This window comes from Corapipo altera, unplaced genomic scaffold (assembly GCF_003945725.1).
Source record: "Corapipo altera isolate COAL_440 unplaced genomic scaffold, ASM394572v1 23, whole genome shotgun sequence".
NCBI lineage: Eukaryota > Metazoa > Chordata > Aves > Passeriformes > Pipridae > Corapipo > Corapipo altera.
Genome location: NW_020884878.1, coordinates 7,702,253 through 7,727,569, shown reverse-complemented (window position 1 = coordinate 7,727,569; position 25,317 = coordinate 7,702,253). Strand labels below are relative to the sequence as shown.

At 42.8% G+C, this 25,317-nt stretch overlaps 1 protein-coding gene across 2 annotated transcripts in view; it reads right to left on the bottom strand.

Moving 5' to 3' along the window:
* Positions 1–25,317, bottom strand: part of CCDC85C (coiled-coil domain containing 85C) — a 110,853-nt gene that overhangs the window by 21,332 nt on the left and 64,204 nt on the right. Inside the window, exons 2-3 of one of the 2 annotated variants that reach the window (XM_027637817.1) lie at positions 21,263–21,339; positions 4,782–4,886 (exon numbers count right to left, since the gene is read on the bottom strand). In XM_027637817.1, the coding sequence (XP_027493618.1) occupies positions 4,782–4,886; positions 21,263–21,339 (182 nt within the window). The remainder of the gene's footprint in view (positions 1–4,781; positions 4,887–21,262; positions 21,340–25,317) is intronic. The other variant, XM_027637818.1, reaches the window with a different exon arrangement.

The following is a 25,317-nucleotide window of genomic DNA, read 5'->3' as shown; positions in this document are numbered from 1 at the left end:
TCTGCTCAATAGCATCCTGGTGGTATCAATGAAGCTGGTGGGAAGGAGCTTCTGCCTTCTGCCATCATTGTTCCTAAATCATTGTTTCCCCCTGCCTAAAAAGGGACCATGGCCATCACCACTGTGGGAAGGTGAGAAACCAGCTTGGGGTCGTCCTCCAATGCACACTGGAAACGCTCAGATCACCTGACAGCCACAGGGATGGGGCACAGGGATAGGAGAAGGCAGGGGGACCATCAGAGCACTGCACAAGATGGGCTTGGTGGAGCAACAGAAGGGGCTGAAGACATCTTGAGAGCCACAATGAGATGCTAAAGACACAAAGGTGGTCCTGGGGATGGCAGAGGCACCAACCAGCCCAGGGACTTCATGCAGCACTGAGCAGTGCTGGCAGTGGAAGGGTTGCCATGCTGTGCTGTGCTGTGCTGTGCACCCTGGGGCCCTGCTAAGGTCCTCAGTGCACCAGCTGACTCTGCAGGGGCATCAATGCCTAGAGGGTTCCCCTGGCTCTTCTGGGTGCATCTCCCAGACACCACAATGGCAACAGTGTGGTGGTCTCTTGCCATTTCAAACTTGATTTTAAAAGTCAGGTTGGCTTTAAGAAGCTGATCCAGTTCATATTCCTGAGAGGGACAAATTTACTCCCACTGAGGGACTAGAAGGCTTGCTCTGGGTTCCCCAGTGAAACCCAAGACCACACTTGGGCCAGAGCCACGTCTTCTTGCCTATGCCAGGTTGGTGCAGGAGCCAGCTTGGTCCTTCCTCTGCAGGGAACTGAGGGGGAGATACCGAGTCACTCTCTTGCTTTTCTTCTGCCTTGGCCTTGTATTGAAGAGGATGGAGACCATCATCTTTCCAGCCAAACAGAAGAGAGAGGATGGTCGTTGGGGTTGGGGTTTAGTTACTATGTGCCCTCGTATCACCTCTCCTCATCACCACTCTCACTGGCTCAGCAGCCAGCCAGTGCTTCAGCCAAGGACTCTCGTCATCCCTTCCCACCCCATCTAATGGCTTCTCTTTACACCTACATACCACAAACATTTGGGTTTGTTTTTGCAATAGCATGTGTGCCATCTGGCACAACGGAACACACCTCCCCCGAGTATCTCCACGAGGCAGAGCTACAAAACGTGGCTCATTGTGACAGCATGGTGGGAATTAAGGGAAGGAGTTAGTGGTGCTATAGCCAGGCAGCCAGAGGTGTCTCCCAGGCTTTGCATCCTGCACAAAATGCACACTGGAGAAAAATACAGAGACAGTGCAGCCCTCTCAGTTGAGTGTTCTCCACTACATAACCACACTTCTGTTTCTCTGCACTTTCCTATGGATCTTGTTGGTTTTGAAGTAGCTCTAGGGAGGCAAAAGAAATTGTGACTCCCCAGTATGGCCTCTAGTCTAGACTCCTCAGAAATGCAGCTTTGAGCATCCAAATGGAAATCTCACTTTTATCCAGAGATACTTACTGTAGTCCTCAGGAACATACAAAGGCTGGGGATTGGCACCATCATCATTGTCTTCTCAAAAAGAGAGAGCTTTTCTCAGCTTTCACAGAGTGTATCTTCATATACTTTCCCCAGGCATTCCCAGCTCCAGACTCCAGATGAGCACAGGTCCCTTCCTCCAGCCACCACCTATAGCACGTGCAGACACATCCTCCTGCACTCAGACAGGGAACCACTAGGAACTCCTGCTCCTCAGCAAGGGAATGCTACAAACTCAGTACAACAACTTAAGGAAGGAGAAGGTGATGATTATTTTAACCTGTTGCTCAGGTTATTTTAACACCTACAAACTCACACATTCACCAAAAGGTTGTCAGGGTCACTGCGTGTGACACAGAGGACCAGGGACACCCACTAGCAAGTCCTAATGACAGCTCTGACATCCCTCCTCATTGACAGCAAAGAACTGGGTTCTGGGACACATTTTTCACATGCTTTAGGAGTCAGCAGTTATTACAGGCTGACCTTTATCTCAGCATCTTGGTTACTCACCCTCCATAAACCCTAGGAAAGCTGCTGCCTGCTGCCTCCTTTTCATCATTTTGGGCACATTATCTAATCCTTCCTCTTGTAACCATAGGAAGAAGAATCATGGTGTAACACTGCTCCCATTATCAGGGAACAAGTCTTCTAGGGATGAGCCATCTGTGCTGTGGCCTTATCACAGCACAGACCTCCTGGTCCTGACATAAACCACTCATCCTATGGTGTTTACCCATTTGTTTGCTGTCAGTCATATCTTTGGCCATGAGCACAGGCTAAAGTACCCCTTGTTCCAGAATTCCTGCTGGTGTTTTTACACACACTTTTCCACCCACACTCATTCCACACCAACCTTAGTACTTCCATTACAAATCTCTACAGTGGAGTCAGCCTAGCCAGCTTGCTCTGCCCTTCTCAACCCAGGGAAATCTAAGTCCCTCAGGGAGCTTGTTGCCACCTCCTCTCATGTGTCTGAGCCAAAGGAAATCACCCTCACCTCCCAGTGGACACAGGGAGCCTCTGATACACCATGAGATCACTTTGGGTTGCAGAGCTGGGGAGATCAACCAGTCTGCTATCAGTTCAAGCTAACATACATATCACACCTTCCCTTTCACAGGCCAGGGTCTTGTAGGTCAGAACTAACCCCCGGGACTGCCTTCCCTGGATATTTGGTAACCACGGCAGACTACAGAACAAATCTTCAATTCACCCTTCCAGGATCCATTAGAAACGCTGAACTGTGTCATTAACTGAGGTACGTCAGGGCCATGGAGAGCTGGAGTGATGCCGGCTTGTAAACTGTGTGACAGTGAGGGATGTGCTGAGGAACTTCCTCAAAGAGTTGCACAGGCAGTGACAATGATGAAACTCTGAATGGATGTGACAGCTTTGAAGCTGACACCAATTCTCCATCAGTCACTCGCATGAAGCTTGTGCAGGCACAGAGAGAAACGATTTCTCACAAACCTAGGCCTGTTGTCAATAAAAAAAGCGGCAGAGAAACTCCAGTATGTCTCAGTGTCCACTTCTGGGAGGTGCCCAAGACATTCAGACATCTGCATGAATTTGTGATCATTGTCCTTCATCACAAAAACAATATATCATGTCAAGCCAAAAACCAAAGGGATTTTGATAGGAATATGTAAATAAATGGCTATGTAAGTATCCCAGAGGATGTGGATTTGGATCCAAAGCTCGTTTTGTTTCTTCTCTACCATCTTCCCGCAAAGAAGGCAGAACACAGCCAGGGTGACAGATGAAGGTGAGTGTCACACAGCACCCAGGCCTCTCCATAAATGCCAGGTGCCACCTCTTCCTTGAGGAAGGAAAGAAAATAGGGACAAGTGGCCAGGAAGGGCTCCAGCAGGCAGCACCATCTGCTGCCAGCCCTCACAGAGCCCTGGTGAGCTGCGGGGGCTGATGCTCAGGCAGAAAACTCTCCTGCCAGGTCTCAGCCCCGGCACAGCTCCTCTGCAGAGAGCTGCTGGCTGTATCCCGGCCTGACTGACAAGATAAACATGAGTGTAGCACCACTTCTTGGGGCAACCAGCACGGGCTGACTCAGCGTTGCCTGCCTGGAAGCTGGGGATAAAAATCCTGAGGACAAGAGAAGCAAAGCAAACTCCCCAAAACTGTAAGGCTGGCACAGCCAGACAAACATCTTCAGGTTCATGTCTTTCTGCACTCCCTGCAAAGTCTCCTATCTTTATACAGGGGGCACAAAGTTAGAAAAGTGAATATTCATTTGGATGGTTTTATTCTCTTTTTTTTGGTTTGAAGCATTCGAATCATTTGGCTTGAAGTTTGCAGTTCAGCAGAGACAGAAAGGGGATCTGCTTTCATACTGGAATTTTATTTACACAAACTTTCTTAAATTATTATTAAATTATTATTGCTCCCTTCTTTACTACTCTAATATATACACTAAATCTAAAGAATGACTTTTACCCAATCAAGCAGCCAACATACAGTACCCACAGCTACATACAGTACCCAACCAGCCTACAGTACCCACAGCTCTGCTGACCAGTGCCCCAGAAACAGGACAGGGAGGTTTTCCAGCTGTGCTGTCATCAGGCTTCTGTTCACATTCACAACACTCACAGCCCACTCCCACCAGGACTCTCTGACTGCACCTACACTCTGCCTGCAATCTGGAAAACAATGTCACCAAGCAAATGTAGAGGCCCAAGCAGCGAAGGGAACATCTGGAAGGCAATCATCTGGCAGGGCTCGGGATCCTCAGCCATGCCTGATACATGGTGCAGGAGGAGTCCTGGCACAGCAGCACAGTATCCATCTTCTGCAACAGGCTTTAATAGAGATTATTCTGTTGCTTGAGAAGAAGCAATGCACGCAAATCTTAGGAAACATAAACCTCATCTGTGATACAGAAGAGCCTAAGAACTTATTTGCTAAAGCAACCCTGACCACACACTGCCAGACACCTGGCAAGCCTCATCCACAACCAGCTTTTTTAATGCAGGCCCGGGGCATTTACAAAGAAGCAGCTGCAGGTATAGCAAGACTCACCCTAGCTTTAAAGATGCACAACAGTGACTGTCAGTTGACTGAAAACCTACGCTGGGAAGTCAATGATCCAAATTCAGGTAAAGATCAATGTTCCAGGGGCTCCCCATCCTCCCAACAGCTGCAGGTTTAAGCTGTGCACTTGCACCACCAGTTTCAGGGTGAACTCGCACCTGGAAGAGCTCCCCCATAATCTTCACATGCCCCTTCCACTTTCAGGGAAACCCATGGCTCTGTCTATATAGGTAAGGAAACTTCTCTTACATTTTGCAGGGCATCTTGATACTGCGGCAGTGATGAGAGCTGTGACTCAGAGTGGTACGGGGACAATCCTTTCCTCAGAGTCCTCAGGTCCCCCGTGCTGGACTGCTGCAAAGACGACAGAAAACAGGACACTGTATCAATGAGATAAAGGAAACCTGTGCTGCTCCTGGCCCTGTCCTGGCTTTTCCCACGACCACTTCTGACCTGTTCTCATTACTTCTGCCTGCAACAATAGTGATAGTAAACACTGTAACAAAATGCTTTTTTCATGTCCAGACCTGGAGAAAACACCTGCAAGAAGCTGGAAGTGAACTGTTCAAGATCTATTCCATTAGGTGATACAGCAGGAAGGCATTTTTGTTTTACCTAAGTTCCTACACATTCATTAAAAACATTTGTTAGGATGCATATAAAAAATATTTTTAAGACTTCAGATTAAATCAAAATCAGAAAAAAAATACATCAGGGGACATTTTTTAGATTGAGAGTTTGTAAACAGTGCTACTACGATTCACCTAGACTTGTAAAACCTACCTTGACAGAAAGGGTTTCTCATTTGGTTACAAATTTGCCTGCAGCCACAGGTCTTTAGCAAGGACAAACACATAAAGGTCATCTATATGACCCTAGAAACCAGGTAAATGCAATCAACAGTCTGCACTCAAAGGGAGAAGCAGCACGGGGTGTTAGGATGACTGAATAATCTCCCTGGGACAAAGTTTCTGTATTGTGTTGTTACCTAGCTCAGTGATTTTGAAATGTGACAGTCCTAGAATGAGAAGAGTTTTTCATTTATAAAAGTACACTCACAAAAAGTCAGTACTCAAGTAGCCAAAATCAAAGGTCTGGGAGAATATTCTTTCTTTATTACCAATAAACATCCTCATTAACTTTTCATATTTCTAAGAGTATCAAGTACTGCACTGTCCTCTACTTTAAAGCTACAAAATCATGACCTTTCACATTTTTATGCTCCATTAAGACTTTCAACTTGCTTTTGCTGTAGAGATGATGTTTTCTACTTCAAAAGAACCAAAGAAAAATCATTGGTGCAATAAAATTTAACAGGAAATCTCATAAATCAGCTGAATTGTATAAAAAAACCCCTCAGTAACCCAAAGGCCTGAACACAACTGAAACTTTAGGGACTGTGGCCGTGCACAGATCTCTGGAAATACTGAAAGTTCATTTACATTTCCTGCTCCAAAAGAAGAACTGGTGCAGTCAGAGTGGATACATCATTTTCTATCAGTGTCAGAAACGTTTTCTTGTAGCTACATGGCCTGCTTAGCACACATTCATCTTTGGTTTTATTTCAAAATGTTGGTTTAATACATTAAAACTTCTACAGTGACTCAGTGCTTTCACAAATCTTCTGGAGCCCTCACCCTATCAACTTTCTTTTTATAAGCTGTAAAAAGAAGGGAAATTTTCAAGAAAGCCATCATGAGAAATGGATGCTAGTCCAGTATCATGCAATCTGCTGGGAAATGTTGTGTCTCACATGGAATCAAGCAATACAGAATGACTTCACCATATCAGATGTCTGGGATTCCCGTGAATTTACGAAGTGGTATCAGAGAAGATCTGGCCTATATTTCTTTCACATTTCACAATAGAGTCAGAGAGAGATCTGAAGGAGATAACTCCTTCTGAGGTCGAAAAGTGACTGCTGCAAAACTGAGTTTCCACCACTGTTCCTGGGAAGTATTTCAAAGGAAGGTTAGCAGGTCACAAAGGAAGATGATGAGAAGATTCTTAATTTACTGGCAGCGTCCCAGGCATGTGATGCCTCTTGCTGGTTATCCTGAGAGAAATTTACCTTGCCTGGTTTTCCTTCCACTGCCCTGCTGTGTGCAACCTCTTCTTCACTACTGTGTGGCATGGGGACACAGCAACCTCCTGGAGAGGTCCTGACACTCTGCTACCCACTCCCTTAGGTTGTCAGCTCAGGAGCTCATGCACCTTTCTCTGATATCCATGATGAAGGGGCATTTCCATGGCCAAGGAAAAAGAAAAATAAAACAGTAGAGTAAAAATGTGAGGCTGTAGCTTTGTGATGGAGACCCCAAAGGTTGCAGATCTCCTCGAAGACTCCGCTCCAGAAGGGCAGGCGTTGCCTCGACAGTGTTTAGAGTCTCTGGATTGCTCAGACTTATGCAAAGCACAGAGACCTGCAAGATGCACAATATTTATGGGGCAGCAGGAGTATAGAAACAGGCCCAAGAAAGAGAGATTTGGTAAACATTTGTTTGCATCCCAGAAACTTGCTCTCTTGCCCCCAGCTCTGAATGGGTTGGTCTACATTCAATGCACCACGTTTCATCACGCTACAGTTTGTCTTCATAGAAAGTCAAAATGCTTTGCCCACCAAAGGAAGGAATGCAACAAAACCCAAACGTAGTCAACATGCAATATCACATTGCTGTGCCTAAAAATATGCTAGTTTAAATTGATTTAATTAACTGCCCTATGCTCCTGCCTGGAGCAAAAATCTGAATTAATTTCAATTTGTCTTAAATTGGTTGAAATTGTGTTGGTAAATACACAGATACAGTCAAAACTCTGCTCTAACAAGTGTTTATAATGGATTAGTTCTATTGCTTTTTTAAAGCAAATCCCATTTAAGACAGTGCACTAGTGTGTGACAAAACTATTGTTACGTTGTTTCAGTGGCTGCTGATTATGAATCTGACCTAATGCATTCAATTTGATGGAAAGATTCCCACTGAGTTCAATGAACATCAAAACAAGCTCTTAATTAAAGAATAGAAACGAAAAAGAGAAAAAAATAGGACAAGACAAAAAAAAAAAGACATGTAAGAAATAAAAATGCTGAACAGAGATCTATTCAGAAGGGGAACAAGGTGTTTGGGGCATAGAGTGGGTTTGCTAGGGCAAGAAGAATTCTTCATCTGCCACTATTTATATGACATCCATGTTGGAGATGGCCAAAGTAATACTTTTTCCTCCCACTGTCTGTCATGAAGATAGTCCCTTTCATGAGCAGTCCATTCAACGCAATTTTCCTTCTATATTTTCTAGAAGTTATTTCAAAATGTATCTTACTGTAATTGTTTGGGTGGTTTGCATTTTTTTTTTTTTTTACAACAAGCTACCAATCACAGTTCTGCACTATTCATCTTCCTTGCATTGAAAGAAAATATGCATTTCTTCACCATAGAATGAAAACTGCTTTTTTCTTCCTTTTTAAAATTAAAATAGTGCGGTGACACATCTTCAACAGACCCCCCTAAACATTTACACATTCCTTGGGCTTTGCTATCAGTGCTGGAGCTAACCAAGAAAAGAAAGTGAATCCCTCATTAAAAAGCAATATGACTAATGATGCATCAGAATGAGTAGCCATTACTCCACTTAAACCTAAATTAAAAATCCTGATATTTGCATTGTCAATTCATTCACAAAATGAAATCTCTTATTACCTTACCTAATTTTCATTACTGAGATGTAAGTGGATCCCAAATTGCTTTTCTACTCAGAAAGGCATTTTAAAAGTACAATCCATGATCATCTCTGTTCATCATCATTGCTGGAGATTATGTTGCCAGCTAATGGGCAACATGTCTATAATAAATTATCCTTCAGGTAAAATTACTTCACATTTCTGGAGTTCCAAGGAATTTATCAGCAAAATCATTTTCATCTGAATTAAAGCTCCCTGGGAGTGTGCCGTTTCGATTAAACTTTTACTGGAAACATTTCCTAAGCTGAGAAGCAGAGAAGAGGGAGGGAGACAGCAAAGGAGACCAAGAGAGAGCTGAGGAGACTCACAGTCAGTCTTTATCCAACGTGATCAAATTGTGTAACCTGAAAAACACTTGTCCCCAGCAAAAGCCAAAAAATGGCTATTGACTACTCAGACTGGCTCTTGCTCTTTTATGTAAATTTTTTTCAAACACTAGTTTCATCCAAAAGCTAAACCAAATGAAACAAAACAAAAAACAAACCAACCAACCAACCAAAAACCTCACCCCAAAAAAAGCATCTCCTGACTTTCCCAGCAGTACAAAAGTGCAGGACCTGCCCTCAGTCTAACTCAGCACTGGCATTGCCTCCCTTTCCCAGCTGATGAGCACGGAGACAAGACTGCAAACCCAACAACTTTTCCTGCAGTGCAGTGCAAACCTGTGCTACCCACTGCCAGCACCGACAGCTCCGCAGTGGTCACTCTGATACAATCGCTCTTCAATACTTGGAAATAATGACATGACATTTATTGCTAAATTTTTCAACTAGGCTGAACCTAGAGTGACCCCAGAAGATACTGTTCTTGAACCAAAGCTCGAGATCTTTGTCCGCCTTTTATGAAAGAAATGGACACAGACATGCCCCTCCCATTAGGGAAGGGAGTTTGGTCTACTCATATCAGTGGGAAAAGAAAAGGACCTACAAATCAGGGTTTTAGTAAAAATGGACTGCAAACCCAACTGGTTTTTTTCTGTCTAGAAAACAGAAACAATTTGATTACAGAAGCAATTTGATGGGTGGAAAGTGGTATTTTCCATAACAAATAATATATAATTTTAAACAGAAATAGAAATTGAAGTCTTGATGGTTACCAATGCTTAAAATTACATTTAAAAAAAAAAAGCAGAACAAAACAACAAAAAAACAGCAAACACTTGTTCTTATCAAAGCTTTCTATCCTGCTAGCAGGGAGAAGAAATGGTGGCCTCTGACTTTTTGACCCACTGTGCTGAGTGATTCAATTGAAAAATAACACAAATAACACAAGAAGATGGATGGTGTTTGGGGTATTTTAAGGTCAAAGTACTACAAAGAAACATTTATTTTCCTTTCTGTTTCTGTCCAGTAAAGTCAGATCAGCACCACGGCTATGTTGAACCAACTGCAAAGATAAAGTGTTGAAAACTTAGAGACAAGTTAGACAAATTATCTTTTCTGTTACCCTTCAGTGTTACTTCTGCTAGAATGGAGAAAAAAGAAGAAACAGATTTAATTTTTAAACACTTTGATGTAACAAAATGGACTGTTCTTAACAGAAATTAAATACAGAAAGACAGAAATTTACTTGACAGAAAGTCCTCAGCATTTAAGAAAGAGATTAGCAAAAAATCTATTTCAATTAGAAATATGTGTTGAAGTGACCGAGGAAAATTAAAAATCAGCACTGTCGGGTTCCAGTAATTCATGAATTAGCATTCAAAACAAGGTTGTTACATAAGTAGCCTTTAATTGAAAACAGTATTTTCTCCCTTCTTATAAGTTGTAACAGATGAAGACTGAAAAAAGTTTGAAAACTATATTTAATCACAAATGATCAATTTGACTCTGTACCCCGCGGAAGTATTAAAGTCATGAGGGCTACAGCTTCCCTTCTCCCCACAGGCTGTGGAGTCATCTGGGTGTCTAAACATGGGCATCCCATGCCTAAGCATATCCCAGGCACTCTTGGAGCCTTGGTGGGTGTGGTAAAGAGCTGCTAGAGACCTGCATCCTTCTGCTGCACAGCAGGAGCAAGGAGGGTCAGGCCTGGTGTCACCTGAGGACTACAGCTGAACACCTGAGATGCTGCTCTCTTCACCTCTTTGTAACTCATTTGTAACCTCCTGCATTGTGAAAGCTTTCTCTCCTGGTCTACACTTCATTTAAAAAAACCACACAACAAAGCAACAATTCGAAGGCCAGAAGTCCTACAAAGCCCCTTTTTGTTTACCTCTGGGGAGTCTCTTTATAAAGGGATGGCAAAATGTGTCCAGAATGCAGAGGAGAATCAAGCATACATGAATCACTGACAGTAGACTTCCGAAAGGGCTGTCATTTTGGAGGGTTTATAATAATCAGCTTCATTTTCATACAACGGAGACCCACTTGCACTAAGCTCAAGAGACAGCAGATTACACACTGCACCACTTATATGTATTAATATTATATCCACATTTCAACATAACTTTAGAAGAAATTATGTAACAGCATGAAATGCAACTAGATGGAAAGCAATCCTGTGAGGAACTCAATACTGACAAGAGAAGATACCCTTATTGACACCAGTTCAGAAGATTTTCTTTGGACAAACAATTATGTCACACCATCACCCAGCCTTCTGACAGACAAGCAATTTCCACTTTTTAGTGGTTACCTCTCCTTCTACAAAGCACAGGATTTCCTTAAGACATCATTTAAATATCAGAGTGAAGCTGGTCCTCAGCAATAGGGCAAGGGCATTGCACCCTGACCATGTAAGCCCAGTAAGGATTTGGACTTATGATTTGGGTAATTCTCTCTATGAAAAAAAAAAGCCTATATGGAAAAAAAAATCTCATTCTTACTTCAGATTTTACTTTCACCCCATAAATCTTGGATGTTAGATAGAAAACTCTGTTGAGACCTTGGCTTTTGGTTATATACATTTGTGAAGAGGGAAAAAAATCGGAAGGTTTTATTTCAGTCTACTATGTCAGACTGTCTTCATCTTTATGGACTCTTGTACTGCCCATTACCTGGATTACTTGCCCATTACTGTAATATAAATTCTTAAACCTACCAGCAACAATTCTCTAAACCATAATTGTTCCAGTAATTGAAACTGCCTCAATTTTGACACTCAACAACCCATTGTTTGCAACTGGGTAATTAAATGGAAGGTTTAGTTCAAAATCTTTTCCTGTTATTTTGCGCAGCAATTTAGCTGAAAGTGCCAGCTTCTCTTCAGGTAGGCAAATGGCTTTGATTTGAAGTTGGCCAGAACTTACTAACCAATGTCTATTGCACAAGTACAGGCAGTAATAAAAATAAATTAATGGCATATTTAATACATTCAGATGATTAAAAAATGGAAATCACCAACATTAGCATGTGAAAGAACACGCAATCAGAGCCCCAAACAACCAGCAGCAGTATTAAAAGAGAGCCCCTAGATCCAAGAAGCTGCTCATGGATGCATTAGCTCTCTCTACCTTACTGAAATTTCGTGGCAAGCTGTTGCAGTCAGTCAGCTAGAAGGGAACAGAAGAATATTTGGAAACTTAATAGAAAAAAGTTGTTATCATCTTGAAAAAAATCTGTATCTTTACCACAGATGACCAAACCCCTTTTCCCATATTCATGAATGAAGCCTTGCAGCCCATTATTATCTGCACAAATATTAACATCTTACTATCCAGATTTAGAGCATGGTGACCCCACAAACAGTTGATAAAGCTTGATCGCCTTATTCTTCTTCACGACTACAGGTATTTTATCACACCTGCAGAGTTCAATGGCACTCTCAGAACACACCTCTCTGTAAGAATGACCTGGCCCAAGATAGCCTTAGTAAGTCCAGCAGAGCAGTGATATTTTGCTGAGGTAAAGCAAAGCAGAAACACATCTCAAATAACGTGAAGGAGATGTTGCAAAGCATCTGCCTTACACAGCTCTCACATGGGCAGCAGGGCAATGGCCCCTGTTTCTCACGACCTCAGCACCACACATGAGTGGCCCTCTCAGGCAGCCTTGTGCCCCAGAGAACATCCCCCACCACACCACCTTGCACAAACATTTCCTCCTTATCTCATTAACCTGTGTTTTAGTGTCTCATGCACCAGGAACCTGAGGGATGGGCAATTTCCCTATGTGAAGCTAGCTAATAATTGAATTAAGGTTCAGTAATTGCAGTTATCACTACAAGATATATTTAAGGAAAAATAAGCTCAGCAAAGCACATATCTGACACATATGTGAAGAGTTCCATTAGCTTCAACAGCATTTATCAGGCAAGTTGGAAATTACACACGAGAGTGCAATTAAAAAAAAAATCAACGTATTTGGTTTTGAAAGAACTCTGCAAATAAGAAAAAAAAAACCTACGGGATGAGATTAAAACTATTTAACATCTTCCATGTCATGCAATAATATGAGCTTTCTGTAACAGGAGAGATTAAACTCCTTTACACTGGTTCATATCCCTGTTGTACATGTAGCACATCCAGGGATCATTCCTGAATTGGTGACAAAGGCTTTAGAGGATAAAGGTCTGTCAAGACATCTACTCTCCTGATCCCCTCCCTGGGATTCAGACAGGAGGTCACAAGTACACCCTCACCCAGTTCCATCAGTAAAGCCATTTTCAGTGGTTCATGTGGAGTTGGAAATGGTGTGACCCTGAGAATGAGGTGCACAGCTGTTGTGCAGCAGCAGAACAGGGAGCTGTAAGGAGGAATTTGGACACTGTGCCATGACTCGATCTCAGCCATTTGCAAATGTAACGCACGGACAAGGATCCCCACTTCTGCCTATGCTCTGACTTCCCCCTCACATCATGAGCTGCATTCATACAAGCTGGAGGGGCAACCAGATTTCATCTGGTTGCATTGGCCACAGCTGGAATTTTCTACTGTGGGGGGAGGTAACAACTTTGGGAAAGGTAGAAGACAGTCAGTAAGAGGCTTAGGAGATTTCACCACCTAAAATCACTATTGGAAAAATACTTTTATTAGTATCTCAGTGGGGTACAGGCAATAAAAGCAGTGCAAATTTCAAACCTCTCCATTCTCTGTAGCAACGGAGGTAGGGAACTTTAGTACACTCTTAATACTGTATTTTTGTCCTCTTGTTTTAGATCTGCAGAGAAAGATCAAACCCATAACTCATGGGAGACTCAGATAATCAGTTCAAACCAAATTGCAGTATATAATTATAATCACACAACTGGCAGGCTTAGCTCGAGAGGAAATATGAGCTGGTACAGCTGAGAGATTCAAGTATCACATAAATGTAGATAACCCAAACATAAATGTAGATCAATAGTTAACAAAGCCAAACAGAGCTATAACCATTGACATTTGGTGTAGCCCCAGTCTGGTCTGCAGCTTGCATGTCATGAGTTTCAGAGTCACAGACTAATAGAGCCCATTCATGGCTCATCAGAACCAAAATTAGTGTCTTTATTAGGGATACCAATGGAGAAGCTAAGGAATGCTGCCCCAGTTCCTCCAGGCAAGTAGATGTAAATGTGGATGTAGTATTAAGCATAGAAACAAACTCAATGCAACATCCCCTGGAGTCACCTTTCATTTTATCCTGTCAGCTGCACTCCAGGCAACAAGGCCAAAGGGAACCATACTGCACCTCCTCCAAAAAGCTCAGCCACAGCAATGCCACTGGGATGCCTTTAAGGCACTCCCCACATCCCACAGAACAACAGGGGTGGGGATGAGAAAAATAAAGATCTGAATAACCTCCTGATAAATCAACAAAGGTCCCTTGCAGGCTTTAACTAATGCTGGACACCAGCTGACCAAGGGCTCTGCTGACCTTCTCTCTCTTCTTTCAAGCAGCATTCAGGACAGGATGGGCACTCAAGTCCCTTTCTTCTGGAAGACTACTCAGATATTCAAAGTTCTCTGCTGAGCCAGGATTTAAAGAGTCAGAGACAATCAGTTACAGCCAGTCTCAATTTCTATGAGATAGTTTGAATATTCTTTAAAACTCTCTTATAAAGATTTAGATTTGCATTTTTGGCTTCATGAAAACCAAAACAAAATAGAAAATCTTGTCACAAGCTTACAGTTTTGGGCAAAGACACTTGTTTTTTCCAAAGCAATGAATGATTAACATCCTTCCCATACTTCCCCAAGTTGTTTTCAGATATCAGACACTGAATGTTTCTTGAGCTGGGTTTGAATTTGGCATTTAACTCATTGCAAAAATCTGTTTCTAAGCCTCTGTAGCTATCGCTTAGTTTCCCCTCGAGACATTTTTCAGTCCTTCTCAGATGGACTGATCACTGAGATTCTGTGTTCTTTGAACCTCTCTACATGTTACAAAGACACAAAAAGCTTCTTCTTCATAGCCTGATCTAACTTCAGTTAACAGCTTTTTCCCCGGCCCTGTCCTCATACAGAGAAAAAAGTAGAATCTAACGAAATTATTACAAAGCTGGTTAAGCACAGGATATTACTAATCCTGTATTTCACAGCTGGAGGTTAAACTGAGCCTCATTAAACCCAATGTTCTTGCTTTACCCACAACAGAAACAAATGGGGCATGGCAGAGCTTTGTGTGTGTGCATCTCTCTCACACACACCCGAACACAGAAATTCAACTCCAGTCCTTTCAAAATTTAAGTTGCAAGAAATTATACGATTGTCTCAAATTTGTAAGACTCAATCAACTGAGTATGTCTCTGTCTATCTGTTAATCAACTTCTGGATCCAAATCTTGTTGAACTATAAATAAAATAGGTTTTTAGGGAACTCTATTTATAGTCTCATAAAATCCCTGGATACCACAGGCAACAACCCCAGAACACACAGTACACCATCCAGATGTCATTACAAGTTGCAAAAGCTCCTTTTTGTCACTGATCATGCATTTTAGATATGCATGAATGCAAGGTGAATGTCAGGAGAATATTTATTTTGGTAGGCAGCAGCCCAAGACCCTGATGTCCAGAGTCAACAGAAGGAAATCCATTGTCTTAAAGGGCTTGAAGGTATTTTGGATGCACGTCTGAGACATGTCTGAACTGCTTCTATAACCTGTACATCTCTTATTTGGGGAAGAAAAACATTTTATTGAACAAGTACATATTATTTACTTACATCTCAAGTCAATCTATTGGATAGCAAATTAGTCAGGTCAGTCTTGTCATTTTAATTCATAAAAGAAGGAGGTGAAATGAAACACATTTGGACATCAACTGGTTTTGCATGCTATGTTTTCTTGAAGATTCTACTGCCACAACTAAGGAAGGAACATTTGAGAGATTCGGTTAACATCTTTTGCATTTATGCATGTAGACAATGCAATGCAAGTTAGAGGCTTAAATCAAAGTTTTGAGAGTGGTCTCATGAAAGGTCTCATGAGAGAAGATCTCAGGAGAGAAGGTCTCAAGAAAATCTGGTTCTACTAGAGCTGTACTCCAAAATGCATGGAGTCCTGTAGGAATTCGCACCATTGACTTGAAAGGAATATTTGGATGTGATCCCAAAAATAGATCTCCTTTTTTATTACTTAAAATTAATATGCAGCTAAACATTTAAACACTGCCTAAAAATGGTAATATAGTAACTGAGGGCACGTCCCCTTCAGTATTCTGAATTTAAATGGAGACCAACTGCCTGGAAAGCTTTTCATGTCTGAGTTGCTCTGTATTACAAAAAAAAATCCAATTTCCCTTGTGAGACCTTAAATTAAAGCAATTATACTTATCCTCCTCACATACAAACAGTAGGTAGACTTTGGAGAAATTAGACAGGTTTGTAATTCTGTTCCTGTCGTGGTGAGTGTGTGCAATGCTCCTGGCACAAGCCATGGCCTCGCAACAAACCTCCAGAGCCAATTCACGGGGAGGTCCAAAGTTTAAGACCTTACAGCAACTCTGAGAGCAAAAAGGCAACTCCACAAGCAGGAACTGTTAATGGCAGACTTGGCAAAAAAGCAACTGATAATAAAACAACATAGGAAATTGCAGTCTGACTCTCCCAGAGCCAGCCAGTACATTGTGGGCAATTTATTTTTCTCCTCCATCCTCTGCTCCTAAGGAAGAGATCAGGCTCTCCACTGAATGGCATTTACATCTTTGTTCATTGCAGTACTAACAATTATGAGGCTCTTTTCAATCCTGCAGTCCATATTTTTCCCCCTTGTTTTCAGACCTATATGCTGGGAGCTGCCTGCTGAGTGCACAGTTGTGCCAAGATCCCACTTGCCTAAAAATTGCAGCAGCCTGCAGATGCCCTGGCCATGGAAGCTCCCAGGTCAAACACCTCAGCTCTGTTTTAATAGCAGTGTTTATAGCCACTGCCTACCATTATTTTACTATCTGCACAGCTGCAGCCTTCTTTCAATTTAGGCTAAGCATGCAGTTTCTTAAAAATAAGACCAAGCATAGTTTTCAAGAACTTCTAGGGATGCTTCAAAGGCCTTCCAAGCATACTCTAAATCCCAGTCAGCTAGCAGGCAGATACTGAACTGCTGTGAATGCTGGTGATACTGAAGTCTATTCGCAATTTTAATTAAATACTCTTATGTTCTTCATAAATTCCAAGGGCTGTCACTCCATAGAGAATTTTTTTTAATTCTGCTCTGCTCCAGGGGACTTGAAATTTTCCCTGAAAGATGCACCAGGACCTCATTGTCAAACGTCCAGTTACTCAGAGCCTCACCTGCCCAAAAATCTGCTCTGTTCAAAGCTGGGTTTTTTGAAACAAAGGTGTACAATATGCCCTGGGCATCTTTGAATAGAAAAATGCCTCTGGCATTTCTGTTCTGGAGGGAAAAGCCAGACACAGCTCAGCAGAGACTATAAATCAAAAAGAGTCCCGATAGCCAGCTCATGGGGCACAGTTGTTAGTTATAAGGAGAGAGAACAGGGTGATGAGTCCACAAAGCCTATAAAATTCAATTTTGTTTGAAAGTGCTCAATCCTTGCCATTGTACAGAATGAGCTGAAAATGCAAGACAATGTGAAAGAATAGCCAGAAGTTTGTCACTGTTATTATCTCTAAAATGTACGCATTACTTATAAAACTAACCAGAAATGGCCTTTGGAGTTCCTAAATGTTATAAACACAGGTCTCTCTAATCTTAAGGGGAAAGTGTGTAATTAAAAATTCCTTTTTAGTTCAAGGGTCAGTGTGAGATGGCTTAAGGGGTCTATTTTCTTCTTGGACACCTTCAGCTCAGGGGAATGCCTAAATGGAAACCAAATACGGTCTCCCACCTCAGGGGTTATATCTTAGCAATACGGAAGGTAACCTCACCTAGTCAACCACATACCACTAAAGAAAGGTTAACACCAGCTCTCCTGAACACTTTCCACAAGATGCATAGGAAAATGAGGGCTTCTCCCACATGATGTTGCACAGATTGACTACATGAACACAGCAGAACTCAGTGCACTTCTTCCCTGGAGAATTTGAGACTATAAAAGTGATGCCCATGAAGCTTTTCAAAATCAACACACAACATTCCTTGGAGCTTGCATTCATCTTCTTTATACTTCAACTAAAACTTCCAGAGACCAGCTACACTTGTGAGAAAGGCTCACACTGTCAATCCCAAGACACAGAGGTCCCCACTTGGCTTTGTGGGGTCTTTGCCACTGTGGACACACCTACACCTACCAGCACTGGAGAGCAGGGCTGAGGGGCCTTTTCTGGTAGTGGTATTTGCTACAGCATTCCCCAGAACTGCTGCCAGAGATTTTGCCAGCATAGCCATGCCACCCAAGAAAAAGCATGACTTTCCAGCTAACACGACCATGCCAGCAAAACATTACAGCATAAACTGAGTAAAAAGGAAAAGTAAAAATTGGAGTCATTTCTCCTCAAACGAGAATGGGAAGAGCGATCTTTACTGATGGGTTAGCAAAATAAGAAGCAGCTCATTTCCCAACTGGAAATACACATCTCCTCCCCTAGAAAGCAAAAGATGTCAAAACAACAACAACAAAAAATCCTTTATGGCTATCATAAATAACACCCCATCTCCATTTATTTTCCTCCCACTGCAAAGTGTGGCTTGTGAGATGGTATTTCTTGATCTCCCAAGAGTAAGAAAAGCTCTCTCCATTAACCTGTTCAAATAAGTCACTAGAAAAACAGAAGTGTGAATCCCCACACACTGTGTGTGAATCCCCACACACTGTGTTGCAGGTAACATGCACAGCGCAGAGCAGCTGTCAGGCACAGGCTGGAGAGCTTTTGACTCTCCCACTGAGGCTTTCTTCCAAAGTGCTTATAGAAAAAGGTTATGTCAGGAAGCAGGAGAAAAGTGCAGGCTCAGGACCTCCAGCACCAACTTAATGCCACATCAGAAGTGGGTACAAAGACACCACCTCTCAGCAGCACCACCAACAGATGCTGAAGAAGATAAAGCAACAAATCTCGCTCAAGATGCACCAGCCAGCAAAGGGGTATTGTGTCACTGGCCACTGGAATATAAATCCTCCTGTAAAGCTTGCAAATATCTCTTGCAGCACCGGCCTTCTCGGGTTTCTCTGGATGAAGCATTATTTCAGCTCTATGTTTAGCACTTGGAAGGAATCCAGGAAGACTTCCATAACCACCACTGATTTGTTAATCCCTTAATGCACAGGCACTGTTTGTTACTTAGGACGTCAGGTTTCATCGCTCCTCAGCACACTGGTGATAGAACTTCTTGACACCAGGCTGCAAATATTATTGCAAAGTCAATACTCCCAGGGAGAAAGACAAGCTGAGTTAAAATGTGACTTTGGTGTCGACAATGCCAGTTTGGCATTGCAAAGTTCAAATGGCCAGGATCACCTGGCAACTTTCAAAACAGAAAGAAATTTGCCAGGATACTTTCTGACTAGAGTCTTATCCCAAGATCCGCACGGTAACAGCTAAACATTTTCCAATCAGACAAAGCAAGTAAGAATACAGTAAGTGGATTATAATTTTTTGGGCAAGCGTTGGGAGCTACATGTACATATGCGTGTCAGTTTGCATCTATGCAGATTTTCCTAATCTTTCTCATTGAAAGAGAAAAAAAATCCAAATCTGGGTATGTAGTATGACAGACTGGAGGTGATGCAGCTGCAGTATTCCCAGGGAGTTCACCTAGGTTATGGTAGCTTCAACACTTCTGTTGCCCTAATGAAAGCTGACTCCTGGCTCACAATAAATAGCATGATCTAAAATAGGTTGGATCCTGGTCTTTTTGGAGGGCCATTAAGACATCACACACAGGCTGCACAGCAGATCACAGCCAGGGTAGCATCAGTGCCTGCTGCTGCTGGGGAGGTGGCAGGCCTTCCAAAACACAGAGTTATTTTAAGGTCATTTCTCTCCCCCCTGAACTCAAATGTTTGTAGTGACACAGTCTGAATGGTGATGACACCTGCGTGGAGGAAAAGGTACAGCCTTCACACCCAGGACAGCGCAGAGTTGAAGGGCTGATGCATGAGCCTGAAGCAGCCCAACAGACCCCGAAGCTAACTGGGCTTCATCCTCCCGATGCAATAAGCCCAGGCAGCTATTCAGCCCCTATTTATTACCATCATTAATTACCAATCACTTTTTTTTGACCTCATAAAGCAGATCAGACAAAGCAATGTGCTCGGCTGTGGCAGGACAAAGCTAGGCCAAGGGCACATCAAGCCCATCCCCAAATCCATGCACATCCCAACTGTCCACACGCAGCCCATCTGCTTATCAATAGCTCCAATTAAATAGTCTCGGGGTTTCGACCGCCACCAGACACCGGCTCACTCTCAGTTTGGGAGAAAGACAGAGGAAGTTAAAATTAAATTAGTAATCGATTAATACATGAAGCAACTCCAAAGCTGTTGAGTTGAGCACTCTTTGGGGGTTTAACCCTTTGGTGCCCTATGAGTTTCGTTTCATGGCTAGCAAAGTCAATGAGTACACTGGAAATATGGGAGAATCTTTAAAAAGGCTCACAATCAGATCAAATTCAGAAAAAATAAGGTTTGACAAAATTATTTTATTGAAATTTCAGTAAGCATAGAGCTCTTTATTATTTTTGTTTGTTTATTTTAAATGGGAATGTTTTAGAAATGTGATCCTGGAGCAGTCTATTTTCAGATTTGGTGAAAAGAACAGCACAATATAAACTAGTAAAAAGGTATTTAAATAATTTTAGAAGGCCTATTTTATTTCCAGTCCTTATAATTGGAAAGAATCTGGAACAAAATCACTGTGAAACTCGGTGCTTGAAGTAAGAAGCAAAGTATAGAAAAAAAGCCTTTAAAGTGCCGGGAGGGTAGAACATAACACAGTGGAAGGACGCAAAGAACAAGAAAAAAAGAGTAACTTTTCCAATGGTCTAAATAGACAGTGCTTCACTGAATGCAGCAAAGCTGCCCCTGTTTATACTAACTGCTGGGTTTTACAGGGGATCCAGAGGACATACCAGACAGAACAACTGCTTTCTTCCCACTGCTTGACATTGCTCTATAAAGACAGGTAAGCACCAGGAGTAATCAAAAGCCCAGTGGCACGTGGAGTAGACTTTGAAAGGGAGATGTAAGCAAAAAGTGCCACTTTAGAGAGGTCTGTTCAGATTTAAGTAAGATCTCAAATAAAAGCTGGGAGCCCATACAGCACAAAACTATTCCCAAGGCGGTCCTTTGAATACAGTCTCCTCTTTCAACAAGATAAAAGTCAATGTAGATGGGCAAGCAAGACAAAATCCTACAGCAAGGGCACAGGAAGCGCTGGACTCTCACAGCATCCTCAAGAGCAGCAGTGGATCAAGGAGCTCTGCAGGGAGGCATTAATGCATCTCTGAAACACATACGGACACTAACAGAGGATTCAATTTTTTTGTCCTACTTTTTTTTTGTTTTTAACAAAAGCAGACCAAATTCTATCTGTGGGGCCTAATATGAAAAGACCATTATGTTCTTCCTGGGTAAGACGTTTACCAAAAGCCCTTGTGCCTTCAAATGGGCAGTCAGACACAGCCAAATGGAAAACACAGAACTGAGCCACACTACCACCTATTAGGCAATAAAAACCTACCTGGGAAAGAAGCTTGTTGTCATCCTCCAGCAGTTTCACTTTTGTCTCAAGTTGCCTGATATAGTTGGAAGACGAATCTTTAGAAAAAGAGAAAAAAAAACACGTTTAAGCTTCTTGTGTTAGAGGAAAGCATTGTCAAACAGTAAAATGTTTTCCCACTCCATGGAAGGTAAGTTTGGGAAAGACCTAATGAATAAAACCCCATGTGTATAGGGTGAGGAAGGGAATGTATCAAAATGTTTTTTTCACTAAAAAGCTGAGGTTCAGCATTAGCAATATCTTCTGTGAATCCTTACTGGTGCCATCAGTTTTAAGAGTGGGGGGATACAGTAGGAAAGTGAAGTTGAACTACTGTATTTTTATAAAAGTAATTTCCTGGGTTTGAAAGCAATTCTCATTCATCTAAAATGCACTAAAATACTCCACAACAGAACAAGATGTTTCCTTTTAGGCTTGAATAAACAACCCCTCCACACACGTGCCTTTTGCTTTCAAAAACAACTGAAAAACTCACAAAAGTAAGCTGTTGGCACAGCTCTATGAGATCACTGCCACAACTTTCAGTGCTGTAAAAAGGGAAGAAGTGTATTCAGCAAGGCCACAGAGCTGCAGCATGCACACAGCAAGTGCCTCCCCAGGACATCTGTTTTTTCTAGTGGAAGCACATGACACTAACCAGAAAAATACCAGGACAATAAAATACAGAATATCCTCACATAATATGGTAAAATTCAACCTGAAGGAATTTAGTGGCCAGTTTACCATTGCAGTTAAGACAGCAACACCAGACAGGGTGGCCTAGCATAGAAGATAAGTTGCTGGAGAGCATTGTGGGTGGCTTACTGCTCTCCAAAGCATCTGGCTTTTGTTTAGAACTGTGCTTTGAAGCAACACATTTGCAAATTTCACAGGGGAGAAAATAAAAGAACCTCAGAAAACCTTTTCTCCATTTTCATTATAGCTTAGTGACTTCCTTCCATCCACTTGGGACTTTGCAAAATTTCTTCTCCATTTGTAATTTGGGTAGCAGAGGCCATGAGTTGTTACAGCAGGAGGAAAAGAGTTTTGCAACATAAGCATATAAGAAACCTCAAACATCTTCCACTCTCCTAAAAGGGCTCTGAAAAGTGGAATTGAATTTTACCTCATTTCATTTATTATGGGATGACTGCAAAAGACGCTATTCAACCCTGGGACTTCTTGCCAAGTGTGTAATGGCGAGGAAACAAGTGTTAACAAGGGCACCAATGCTGGTGGATGTGTGCTGCCCGTGGCCAGTGCCTTTCAGGATCAGCCCTACTACGGTGAGCAGGCACCACTGGCTGCAGCTCTGCACACACCAACACAAACCCACACACGCGTGTGAGGTTTAGGTTGGCTCTGCGCTAAACAGCTTCTTTCTGCCTTTGCCAGTAGCTGCTGAACGCACTCAACACTAAGCCTGAATGCCTCTTTTTGGCCACCCTGGGGACAGTTCAGCAGAAGAGCTAGCATGCAAGCTGCAGCTAATCACTGAGAGTGCTTTGACCATTCAAGAGAAAAACTGGAATATGCTTGAAAAAGTGCTACCATAGACAAGTGCCAAACCGCACATAAAGGAACAGCAGGAAGGATCCGAGTCAAGTGCCCGTCTAAAGCATAAACGCTTTCAGAGGAAACATGCTCACTTTTTTGTCTGGATCACGCTTTGTCCAAACCCAGGAAATCCAAACAAGTCCTCATGAAAAAGGTTAAGAAGACACCATAGGAGGCTACGCCAGTTCAGTGAACAGCTTAAGTAGTTTTAAGGTTCACAGCAACACCACCCTCAGCTGCGGGGACCACAAACTGCCCAACAACCACCCTAACACAGCGAGAGTCTCCAGGTCAGATAAGAGAGTAAACCAAATAGGTTATAGAATCAATCTATAGCTTATAGAATCAATCTACAGCACCTTCCCTGTGAACGCCTCATGTCAACAGCACCACAAATTTAGCCATGCATAGCTAAAGGTGGTAAGTATAATCCTGCAGTAGATCAGTGCTGAAGTCAGCAAGACTTCAGCATCAGCTTGAACAACTTGCTGAATTAGTAATGAACCTGTCCCCCAGCAGGGTGTGAGGAGAGTTTGAGATTGTTAAATATAAAGCAGGAGGACCATGGACCCTTTGGTCTGACCTCCTCTGTGCCCCAGGCCACCACACATGGTTAACTTACCCTTAAATTCAGTCCAGTAATACCCATTTGGCTAAACAGTACCAAAACTAGTCTCCATATCTGTTTGAAGACAGACAGAGACTCCTCCACTTCCATTTGTGCATTGGATACAACAGCTTCCATTGGTAGATCTGGTCAGATTAAGGCATCCTTCCCATCTGCACTTCAGCTTCACTGATGCCCTCATAGTGCCAGGGCAGCAGCGGAGCTGAGCACCTCTACACAGTGAATGCAGTAACCCTGACAATACAGCAGGTCCTGATTTTTATCTCAAAGTATCTGGGCATTCAACGCAGCTTCAAGGAAGAATTCAAAGTGATGCCAAAGGTGAGGCTTAATCCACATCTGCCTGGGAATCAGAGCTATGCCTCTGGACCAAGCACAGTTTCTGAGTGCACAAACTGCACAGACAGCAACACTTGTACAAACAAGTGCAGAAATGTTCGATAATGCTAAAGAAGATCCCAATGTGATGCTGACGTGACGCTGATAACAGACAGAGGCTCCACAAGAACCACAGCATTGACTAAGTCTGTTAGCCCATTAGTAGTCCAAGCCTGTTTCCCAAACACCAGGGAGCCTGCTATATGCAGTGGCCCCCCTCACCTTTGTACTCTCTTATCACTCCTAAGTGTTTATAGTGTGGACTACCACACCACATTGTGTGCAAAGAACAGCAAACAAAAAAAAAGAAAAAAGCTTATGGGAATTATTTCTGATGCAAACAAGCCTTTTCTCACAGTTCTGAGCCCACAGAGGGCAGAGAGACTGCAGGAGGTCCATTGCAGCAGCTCTGAATTCAAGCATTCAAGTGGGAAGTTACCCAAGGTGGAGGCTGGTAACCCAGACCTCTTGAGTAACCTCTTCAACATGTGCTTGTGGCAGGTTCCAGCACTGCTAATGGCTACAGGAAATATAGGTTAAGCAGATGAATGGTGACACAGAAGCTGTTGTGTTCAGGCCCTGAATTTTGTGTTCAGGACTGACTGGCTGGTTGGTGGAAAGAATAGAGCAAGACTGACAAGGAAAAAGAAATGGAGAATTATCTTCGCCTTGTGGTTTCATACCCCCTATCAAAAAAAAAGGGGACTCCTTGGGAAGGCAAGCCCTGCATTCCCAGGAGCCAATGCACACCACAACTACCTCCAGTCTTCAAAGCCTGCTCTGAGACCTGCTAGAAGCAGAATTCTTCAGACACCACTGTTCAACCCCAAACCATGTCTGATATCTGACCTTAGCCAGAAAACACCCTATGGCAACATAAAACATACATTAAAAAAAAAAAAAAAAAAAAAGAGAGAGAAAAAAAAAGAAAAAAAAAATTAGCTGTTTAGTCAGCAGAAGATGCTCCATCTTGAGCAGAGGCTGAGAAACAGTGCTCAGAGCCATCACCATCCTTGCTGTGCCCTCAGAGATGAATCACCTCCATCTTCTGGACCTGCCTGTGTGGAGGTAGGGGCCAGATGAGCCATTTGCATCTTGAGTTCAGGTTGAAAGAGATTTCATAATTTGCACAGCAGCAGGCAGTAACACTGCAGGGCTGAGCAGCAAAACCCCAGGCTAGGTCTCTCCCATATTAGATCAAGAAACACATTCCCAACATTCTTCTGCCTCAGACCTTCCTCTTATCAGTGAATTTCCCTCCTCTCTTCCCTCCCCCAGAGCCAGGAGACAAGGATGGCCCCATTGACCCACCCAGGAGAGGCAGCAGAGCTGGATCACTGACAGCTCAGACCCCCTCATCCCCTTTCATTAGAAATCAAAGGAATGGTCCTCACTCCCTTGTCAAAGCCTGCTGCCAGCTGTGAGGAATGCTCCACCTTCACCAGCCCAAATGCACTCTCCTCAGTGGCATGAG